The 10,785-nt window shown below is 44.4% G+C and overlaps 1 protein-coding gene across 2 annotated transcripts; it reads right to left on the reverse strand.

The window, feature by feature from the left end:
• On the reverse strand, window positions 1–1,903 carry LOC147633241 (F-box protein At5g50450-like). 2 transcript variants are annotated; one of them, XM_086806266.1, is made up of 4 exons: window positions 1,785–1,893; window positions 1,305–1,713; window positions 1,029–1,191; window positions 1–934 (listed from the first exon to the last, which is right to left on the reverse strand). In XM_086806266.1, the coding sequence occupies exons 2-4, from the start codon at window positions 1,667–1,669 to the stop codon at window positions 320–322; spliced, it is 1,143 nt and encodes a 380-aa protein (XP_086662392.1). In that variant the 5' UTR covers window positions 1,670–1,713; window positions 1,785–1,893; the 3' UTR covers window positions 1–319. The 2 variants fall into 2 exon arrangements, with proteins under 2 accessions (XP_086662392.1, XP_086662391.1); XM_086806265.1 differs by having other exon boundaries at window positions 1,305–1,903.
• Window positions 1,904–10,785: the final 8,882 nt, after the last annotated feature.

Here is a 10,785-nt window from a genome sequence, read left to right on the forward strand (position 1 = left end):
GAAGCAAGTAGAGATCAAAGTTCCCCCAAACAACGTCACAAAATGTCTTTCTGTATATGCCTCACCAGCATACGGCGTACAAAAAAGTCTCAAAACCTCCAATACAGTGATGGCTTTCATGATGACTCTGGCCACATCAAAATACATACTTTGGCCCTATAAATCATCGTCTTTTACTAACTGGTTTAAATCTGTTTTGCTTTATTAGTCATCATCATAGCCTGGCACATTGCTGCAGGTATAAGTGTGTGCTTTGTCCCTAATAATCATCCTCTGCTTTTCATTTGCTGCATTATGAGCAATCATGTTTCTCATCTCCCTAGGCTGTCACATTGCTGCATGTATACATGTGCCGCAGCCTCCAATCCAAAGCTTGGCAAGCTTTTGAGCAATAATATCCAGAGCTGCATATGGAACATGTCTTGAACTCATTCATCCTTGATTCAGGGCGACCACAATGCACATGCGAGCAGAGCCTCAAGCCACCTGATGGAGGATGCATGGCAAACCAATCGACAAGAAATTTGTTTGCAATATGGGGCTTCCGTGGCACAACGAGGCCATAATCATTGCAAAGAAGATGAATCCTGCTTTTCCCCACTCTTGCCATGAAGGTACTAGGGTGGACATGCAATGCAGCTCCTGCCTCCAGAGCATTGGCCTTCACCAAAAGATGTCGTCCTCCTATGGTATCCTTCTTGACTCCATACCCAGATAGCAGACAGAGCCCATATTCCCGCATCGCATCAACATGCCCAAGAAATGCAGCCATAGCAGTGAGCCGAGCCCCTGCAGCTTGAAGCTTGTTTAAGCCATTGCTCCCATTGAATCGGATCACTGCTAGGGCATATAAAGCGGCAGCATGGTATGACAAGGCTGCTTTTGCAATTAAGTCACCGCCTCCGCGTATATCCTTAAGGCAATAAAACTGTATCTGCAGGTTCAACTCAAGACCAGATGCAAATAAATCAAACAACAATTCGCATGTACAAGAAAGAAGATAATGGAGTATGGTGTGATGAGCTCACCATGCCAAGGGTGTAGCAGGCCTCGGCATTCCCGGCTTTAACACATCGATTGAGAAACCTTTCAGTTCCTTCACACCAGGCAGAGGCCTGAACTGCAAGTGCAGAAACCCCAGCTTTGGCCAATACATGGGGATTTGTCCCAGCAACATAAAATCTCTTGCTCCTGCAACATAACCAAGCAGCTTACTCTTGTAATCACCCTTATTAAGTAGAGATTTCTCAGATCAATAATGATGAGACAAAGGCATGATGAATGCACTATATGACATGACATACACGAGCATAGCATTTACAAGATCCGATGGTGACGTAGCAGTTGAGCTCAAGGCCGCCATGATGCTTATCAAGAGGTCATCGGGAAGGGCATCAATGGTGATTTCTGTAACATGTTGAGCAGCTTCTTTATGTGCTTTTTTTTGCCTGTCATGAACATTGGAGCCAGTTCTGCTCAGTTGAGCAGCTTCTCGAAGCCTCCTTTCATTAAACCTCAAATTGTAATGGTGGGTAGGCTCTAATTGTGATTTTCTGAGTCTCTTTTTCTGATTATTTCCAGAATTGACAAGTTGGGCAGGCTCTGTTTGTGGTGTTCTTTGCCTCTTATTCTGCTTTGGGCTTGAACAACAAGTGTTCTGGGATGGCATGGTTGCAGAGACAGGCGGTTCCTCTGTGGGTTTTTGCCTGCCAGCTGCAACGATAATTAAATTAAATTAAACGCGATTGAAGCGGAAATGGAAAAGTCAGAATGTTGACGAGCACCGCTTTGCTAAATTCGTGGTTTGGTCGTTCACACTGCGCGCCTGGACAGAGCCTCTCTCTCTCTCTCTCTCTCCCTCTCTTGGACGGAAATGTGAAGTCTAGTTTGGAATGGCTATAATACTGGCACACGAGTAATGGCAAAAATATGTTAGGGAGGATGTCAATACTAAGATATAGTAAAGTCCCATAAGGCATGCCGCCTAGCCATTAATACCCTGTATGTGTCCTATTGTCTAGCCTTAATACTCCACATGTCCACCAAGAATTCAATCTCAATGAGTTTTAAACACTTGATTTGAAAATACCAGCACATAGATTCCAAGTGTTGTTTGAAATACATTATAATTTATAGTGAACAAAAAACACCCTAAACTTTAGGCACCTAGTAAAGTTGCCCATGCTATTTGTTGTTTGAAACATGTTTTGATCGGCCGAATAATGCAACCCCTAAAACCAAACTAGACTAGCAAAATCGTTAAGCAAAAATTCCTTCCAAAGCTTGAAACTATTTTTTTCTAAAATATATTCCATCCTTGTATAGGTAGGGCTATTGGAAGGCTCATGTTTTATATTCTTTACATCTTTCTAACATTGAGGATCCCAAAAGTCACAACATTATTTGGACATAAAGGCTAAAATGTATTTGTAACATGTTAGTCATTCAAGCAATGAGTGTTCTCAAGTAGGATTAGCTTCCCTTGAGTAATGCTATTCGCAAGACTCCTACAAGAAGGCTTGTGAAACTAGACAATAAGAATGGTGAAGATTATCCAAGCTTTTAAGCATGTAGATATTAGGTCTTAAACTTGGGCCCTATACCATGAAAGTATCTTTGACTATCCACACCAAATTCTCTTGTATTGTATCATGAATTAAGTCCTAGTTTGGCATCTTTTATCACACTTTGAGAAATGTTTTACAAGCTTTTTGTTAACTGACCAACTCCATCTCACATAACTCCATTGGATTTTAGAGTATCATTAACATTAGAATAGCATCTAATGACATTAAGGACCATGTGGTCCTTGAAGTGAACCTAGAGCCCTTCTAGGCAAGTGAAGATAAGCTTTCTTTAAAACATAGGTTACTAGTTGTTTGCCTCCATCCAGCATAAGGGTAAGCTACCACACAATAAGTTTATGATGCTTACACACCCATAGCCCTTCGTGTCCAAGTTAGAATATGGATGATAAGTATCCCCATTAAAAGGTTTTGCCCATCTAATACGTGTGTCATATGAAAACCTAAAAGTGGGTGGTGATGAGCATGGCTAGAGATCAACAAAAGTTTTTGGTCCATAATTTATTTTCTCATTCGACTACTTGTACAATATTCAACTGTAAATACTCAATCCCTTCCTTTATTCAACTATAAATACTCCATCCCTTCCTTTATTTATGAGATGTTACAATAGTAAGCTCAATCAATTGTGAGAGCTTAGAATTAAGGTGTGCATATTTTTTCAAGAAATTTATTTAGCCCATCCCTTCCTTTATTTATGAGAAGATGTTACAGCTCAATCAATTTTGAGAGCTTAGAATCAAGATGTGCACATTTTTTCAAGAAATTTATTTAGTCTAAGGAAGAATGTTTGCATTGCTTTGTCTAATTAAGAGGTGCACTGATCTCAATGTGCACTCAAGTAAACTAACAACTTTTAAGCTAGAGTTCTTTCATCTTGATTCGTTTAGAAATATTAGTTTTTTTTTCAAGATTCCCTACTTTATCCCACACTATAATAATTGCTCTTTTTTTCAATAAACCATAGAGTGCCTTATTCATACCCCTTATCCCACACTATAATAATTGCTCTTTTTTTCAATAAACCATAGAGTAGTCCATTAGGACTTGTTTGGGGTCTTCTTGGGCCCTTTAATTTGCCCCAAGCCTAATGACAGTCATTAAGGAATGGTGCAATGGGAGAAGGCCATGTGGAGAAAAATGTTGGGTTTCCCTGCCCCTAATATGTAGGGGTCAAACTTGAATCATACGTTTTTTTTTTAAAGAAATTGGGCTGAAAATGCAAAATCTTTCAATAAAATCAGATTTCCCACCTTTTTTTAATAAAGACAGCTCAAACTGGCATAAATGACCCCACCTCAAAAAGTGGGCTAGGGCCAGAAACGCCCCCCCATCATTATCCCTCATTTAAAGCTACTTTTCCCTCTCCCCACTCCCTCTTCCTCTCTCTAAAACTAGCAATTCGGTTTTGAGTCTCTCTCTAACTAAAAGAATCTTTTTTGGCCTCCTCCCTCCCCATTCTGCCTTCCCCTTCCCTCCTAAAGTTAGATCTATCTTTCTGTGCCTTCTTGGCTATGGAAAGCTTGGAAAACAGTCCACTTTTTCCCCCATCAAGTCCATCCTCTCTTGCTTGCACACATTCTTCACTCTCCTCTTGCTAGCTTATACACATTCTTGACTCCTCTTGCCAGCTTATATGCTCTGCTAGCATTAGGTTGCAGAGATCTTCTTGGCTATGGAAAGCTTGGAAAACAGTCCTTTTTTCCCCATCAAGTCCATCCTCTCTTGCTTGCACACATTCTTCACTCTCCTCTTGCTAGCTTATACACATTCTTGACTCCTCTTGCCAGCTTATATGCTCTGCTAGCATTAGGTTGCAGAGATCTTCTCACACACCTACAACTTCATAGCATTTAGCTTAGTCGGTTAGCCAAGCACAATGAGTCGCCGACCTCGTTCAAGGGTGGAGTCCTTTAGCAGCAGCAACGAACAAGACGACACTGGCTTGTGGGTTACAAGCACCTTTGCAAAAGGAATGTGGGTGACGATGCGTCCAAGCACAAGGGGAGCCCACAAAGTCTCTCGCAGATACATAGGGTTAAAGTCACACCATTGGAAGGGTCGCATAGTGGATCTCAAGCAGGGGGCTGACGGAAGCAAGCAGGTGATGATCCAACACGTCTACAAGGCATCGCAACTCCGTGTTGACAATGCCAATCACAAACGCTTTCCTGCAAATTGTAAGTTTTATTTGTGCTTCTTGTTTTATGGGCTGCACTGAGACATGCTAATATCATTTCATGTTACGGAAGCTTGATTTTTTCAAGTGTGTTCTTGTAATGTTCTGTGCAGACATCTTTCCGTCGACATTTGTGGAATGGGAGCCTTTAGAGGCCCTTTCTGGAACCTTTGAGGCGCATCACTTTGAAATCGGCAAGCTACTATATACTGGTTGTTCAACATCAGAGCTTTTAGAGCGCTCAGTTTTCTTCTTTCATGCAGAGTATATTGTACCCACGTCAAGAGATGGTTCTGGGACTCTACGGAGGCTCCCTACACCAAGTCTCATGGACCATGATTGGCCAAAGCCCGACAATACTTTGGTTGCACTAACCAGACGTCGGATTGAGATTGATGTGTGCAATGCAATGAAGTGCACCTATGGGTCACATCGTGCGACTCTCACGTTCTTCATGCCTTTACATTTGTTTGTGTTTTTGTTCAAGGAGGCTGATGTTCACCGGACTCCTACAATGTGGATTGCAAAGGGAGGCACAGTAATGAGTGCCTTTTTGCCACCTTCGTGGGATTTGAAGGTTATTCAACATCAGGGTGACAAGATAAAGTGCATGGTGGTGTCGGAGAAGATGGTCGTTCGGTACCAGCTTGGAAAGCAACAACTCTCTATTATCTTTCCTTACAGACGTTGGAAGCTGACTGGAGGCGAATGGCAAGCACTCGATTCGGACATCAACGATGCAGAACAGCTTGATGTACATGTTAGCACGCAAGCTGATGTGTGGGATATCGTAGTAAATGCTGATTGGAATATGGCGAACCTAAGGGAGTACTTAGGCCTTAGGTTTGCACTGAAAGGTGACTTTTCATTTGTGATTGATAACACACCTCTACGTAAGAGGAAAGAGGCATCTTACTTTTGTAAAAGCATTCCCTTCCCCAGATGTATCCATATCAAGCAAGCTATGTAACAGATTTTGAGAGATTAATTCAAAACAATTTTGGCTACTCGCAATTTGCGTTCAATTTTGTGCACTTTTAAGTTTTGTCGCGTGTTTTTATTTTTTTGGAGGTTTTAAGTGAGTTTTTAAACATAAAAAAATTTTTAAAGACCTCTTTATAAGTCACTTTTGGCCACTTTGAGTTCATCTCCTCACTCTCGGCATCTTTGCGGTCCCCTCGCCTTCTTCGCTACTCAAGCATGGCCACCCCCGCCCAAGCTCTCCTATCTCAATTGCACAAGCTTGACCTCGATCACTTGATCGAGAAGCTTGCACCCATCTTTCAGACATCTATTGACATGGAAGGCACCGCCGAACTCCATAATGACGTGTTTGGGGCGTTCACTAGCTACATGGACACATACATGGCTGAATATTGTGTCAACTTTGAAGACGAGGAGGGAACTTGGGTGCCTGTGGATCTTATCAAGCATACCTACAAAGCGGACAAAAATTTCAGGTTTAGGCTTGCAAGATTCCTCAAAGGCCTTAGTAGCGCATATCTAAGGGAGGAGGAAGAAGATAACCTCGTAGGTCTTGGAATGGGCAACATTGGCACAAGTTTTTTGAGGTGGAACATGACTCTTGCCCTCCTGATCTTAGAGGGAACAGAGAAAAGCAAGGGAAAGAGGAAGGCCACTCCTCCAAAGAAAGCCACACCTTATCTCTTGATCAAGGAAGCTGACCCAAAGGAAGAGATTGTCACCCCAGTGCAAGAAGCATCTCTTGCACTTGTGACTCTGGCGGAAGAGCCGCAAGCTGAGGCTGTGAAACGGGACATCGAAGGGGACGATGTCATGGATGAAGTTCCAGAGCTCGAAGTGCGAACTCTACACCCCATCATAGTAGAAGGTGTAGAGTTCTTATTTTTGGATGACATCGCCCATGTCCTTGGGCTACACCAGGATGAAACTCTCTCAGTCATTGCTATGTACGCGGGCATGCGAGACACACAACAGCCGTCCAAAGATGATGACATCCACATTGACTTCAGTTCCGCAGATGTCACAAAGGTGCTTGCGCTCCCGGAAAATCATGTCTCAATAGAGTCCCTTGTGGCAGAGACTCTTGTACAAATATCCCAGTGCAAGGATTTCTACGAGAGTGTGCCAGAAACTAGCTTTGCCCCTCACAAGCCGCTTGCCATTTCGGATTCTGTCAGCCTCGGGAGCATCAATATTAGTGATGCAGACCTTGCGGATCATGATGATGCCACTGAGGTAGTACACCCAATTTCTTCCCTTCTTAATTTGTAATTTTTTGAAGTCAACTCATTCTTCTATCTACTTTGTAGACCGCAAGAGAAATGGACTGGTTCGCAAGCCGAAAGGGTGGAGCACGAAAGGAGGTGGAGGGGAAAGATGCTGCGCTATGGCACTACATCCCGAGCTTCAATGCCGAGATGCTTCGCGTAATTCACAACGACTTTTCAAATGATGCGCAAGCTGAATTTTTGAAGTGCAGAGCCCTAAGCGCCGTCCTGTCTGAAGCCCCTATAGCCCAAAATGCCCATAAATGTATTCTTGTAAATAGGGAAGCAGCTATCTATAGCTTTGGTGATAAAGGTGCAGGGTCTTTCCTAGGATTTTGTGGCCTTAGCCTTGGACAAGGCATCACTGATGCCAAAGAGATAGCCGAACGCATTGGTGACAAACCATCAGTAAAGACTCTCACCCACGAGGCTTTCACCAAGCTCATCAAGCGAGTTGGCTAGATCCAATGTAATCATTTGCCTTCTGTGAAAATCAAACAATTAATGACATCAAGATGTTTTTCGAGCTGATTTTAAGTTTTATCTTCTTGATGTGTTTATATGTTGTTGTCGTGTCCTGTCATGATGTTTCAATCAATTTTTGTGAACGCTCGTCTGTGAAAATCAAACAATTAATGACATCAAGATGTTTTTCGAGCTGATTTTAAGTTTTATCTTCTTGATGTGTTTATATGTTGTTGTCGTGTCCTGTTATGATGTTTCAATCAATTTTTGCGAACGCTCGTCTGCCACCGCCCGTCCGACTTTGGCTCGACTCGACGGGCCAATTTCTCCCGCGTATGGCCCCAGAAGGGTATATCAGCTGTGCGGGGTGCGCCGGGGCCGAGGGGGGGGGCCGGTGGTCGCTCCGTGGAGCCTGTGTGCCACGGAGCGACTTTTGGCTGTTTGACAAACAGCCAAAAGTCGCTCCGTGGCACACAGGCTCTGTCAAACAGCCAAAAGTCGCTCCGTGGCACACAGGCTCCACGGAGCGACCACCGGCCCCCCCCCTCGGCCCCGGCGCACCCCGCACAGCTGATATACCCTTCTGGGGCCATACGCGGGAGAAATTGGCCCGTCGAGTCGAGCCAAAGTCGGACGGGCGGTGGCAGACGAGCGTTCACATGAGGTCGAATGTACATAGCGACAACAATTACATGCAAAAGACTACAATTACCTTGACAAGACAACAATCACTTGCAATAGAAAATAACTTTTTTGAAAATAGACATGGTTTTTCATTAATCAAATTGAGATTACAAAACACGGTTTGTTGCATTACAAGGCTTCCCCTATCTAGTGAAAGAGAGCTTCCTCTCCACGGATACGCCTAGCTAGATGAAGATCAGATGGCTTCAAAGTGACACGTTTTGCATGCACCATGCACAAAACCGCGTCTTGGAAAAGCGAAACCAAAATATCCTCGGCACCTTGTTGCAGAGCGCCTAGTGCCGCCGCTTGCACACGATTGACATCCCGGTGCTGGTCGTGGATAATCTCTTTGACGAGACGCCCAAAAGGTGCCTTTGGAATAATTGGTGTGCAGGTCTTTTGATATTTGCGAATTTCTCTAAGGGCAACTGTCCCTGGTCTCCACCTTTGCTTCTTCTGCGTTGTTGGGGGCGGTGGTGCTTGCGCGTGGCGAGTCCAAGCTGGCGTGTCATTTTTAAACTTCTGTCGCTGCTCTTGGAAGTTATCGGAAGGGATTTTTGAGCGTTTAGGAATGGTTTTCCCCTTCTTAGCCTTTGCAGGTGTTGGAGTTTTCTTTGTCTTTGCAGATGGAGTCTTCGGAGCTGCTCGCTGCTCTGCCTCCTTCCTTACTCGCTCCTCTTCATCTTTCCTGTCTTTTTCCTCACGAAGCCTCCGTGTGTTTGCTGCCCTGGCTTCTCGTTCAAGCTTCTGTCTCTTATTTTCTACTTCCTCAGCTGAGAGTTTTCTCTTTCCTTTACCAAGTGCACGAGCCAAGACTCTGTCTAGCATTGCATTGACAATCCTATTGCTCGGCAGGTGCTCCCTTTCTACTGTGTCTTCATTTCTCCTCTTTGTATATTCTGCTCGAAGACTTTGTATGGCCGCTTCCAAAATTGTGTCATCTTCGTATCCGGCCATTCGCAGGTCAGCAACAAATCCGTGAGCTTTTCTGTTAAGCCAATCCTCCTCCGCAGCAAAGAATGCTATTCTTCTCTTGTTGCTTGCGGCGGCCTGAGCTTCTTCTACAGCCTTCTTATCTACCTCCGTCTTCCTAACTGCCTCGTCTTCTTCCTCCTTCTTGGCAGCCTCATCCTCCTGTGCTTTCTTTGCTGCCTCGTCCTCTTGAGTTCTGACCGTCTCTTCGGCTTCTTTTCTTGCTCTCTCAGCTGCCTCCATGTCCTCTGCTTCTTTGTGTAATCTCTTCGCTTCTTGGGCTTCTTGGGCCTCTTGGGCCTCTCGCTCAAGCCTCACACGCTCAGCTTCCAGATCCACTTGGGCTTGTGGGTAAATGTTTGGGATTGCAGTTCTATGTGCCACCGGTAAGGGCCCAAGGTCTTTGAAAATGTCATCCTGCGTATTGGAGGGAGGATCATTTGGGGGCTCCATGTGCGTGAGATATTACTGCACGAGCGAGAGAGAGAGAGAGAGCGCGCGCGAGAGAGTCAAGGGGAGAGGAAGAGAGAGAGCTCACAAGTCAAGACTTTTAAAAATGACTATAAAACTCATTGATATTTATAGGAGGCCAAAATTACAAAAAAGTCAATTTACAAAATGAACGCGCCAAAAAGTGGCGAACAAGAATTATTGGGTGGGTAACCACACACGGCCATTTCTTAGTCGACCACTGTGCCATTGCCTCGCTCTTTCACGTGCCATTGACGCATTGCACCCTTCTCTTTCGCCTTGCACCTAACACCTTCATGATTTTGCGCCTCAAAGACAAATTTCCGGCTCGCTTTTGGGCCTTTCTCCCAGTAAGTGCACGGTAAAACCAATTGAACATTTCCTGAAACGCATTGCTGCGAACCTTGCCACCACCATGACCCGTGTTCTTAAAATAGGCCGCCTTGGCTTGGTAATGTGATCGTTCCATGCCTTGGTTGCTCCAGAGTGCAAGAGACCCATATTCATCTAGAAAGAAGGAACTGTGCGCATAGAGAATATGCATGTAGTGTGTTATATGAGTTTCCCCCCAAGCATCGATCATTTCTTCTGTGAATCTGTCAATCGAAGTCTTGAATGTAGCTATCTCTGCTTCATCAAGATACGGGCGCTCAAGAAGCCTCATCATCTCATCACAAGCTTCCCACACATGTGCACGCTTCAATCCTAGTGTCGCCTCATTGCCTCGATAGGTTGTTACATCACAAATCTGCTTCCATAATTCAAAATGTGTATGGCTTTGAGCCTCACCATAGTTTGAGAGCAGGTGTCTTGCTTTTGCACCACCCATACATATCTTATTAGGGTTATCTTGGGTACTTGATGGGTTTTTGCGATCCTTAGAGAGGGTGACAGCACCTGCGTGAAGCCCCACGGATGATAAAACAACTTCAAGCTCTTGGATGCCCTGTTCTCGCCGTGACTCTGGCTCCATGTTCCAAGCATAATTGATGTGGAGCATCAACAATTTGTCCAAAATTCTAAGTCTTGCGTGCAAGGTACACACATGTACTCGCGACAGTGGAATTGAAAGAATAGGGTTCCAAGTAGCATCCTCCTCTGCGCGAGATGGTGCCTTGCTTTGATTGCAGCTCATAATTCCATTGAGCCAGACGTGCATACCCTTCCCTTTTTG

The sequence above is a fragment of the Cibotium barometz genome, chromosome 12 (genome assembly GCF_041138505.1).
Source record: "Cibotium barometz isolate CiBa-2024 chromosome 12, ASM4113850v1, whole genome shotgun sequence".
Classification (NCBI taxonomy): Eukaryota; Viridiplantae; Streptophyta; class Polypodiopsida; order Cyatheales; family Cibotiaceae; genus Cibotium; species Cibotium barometz.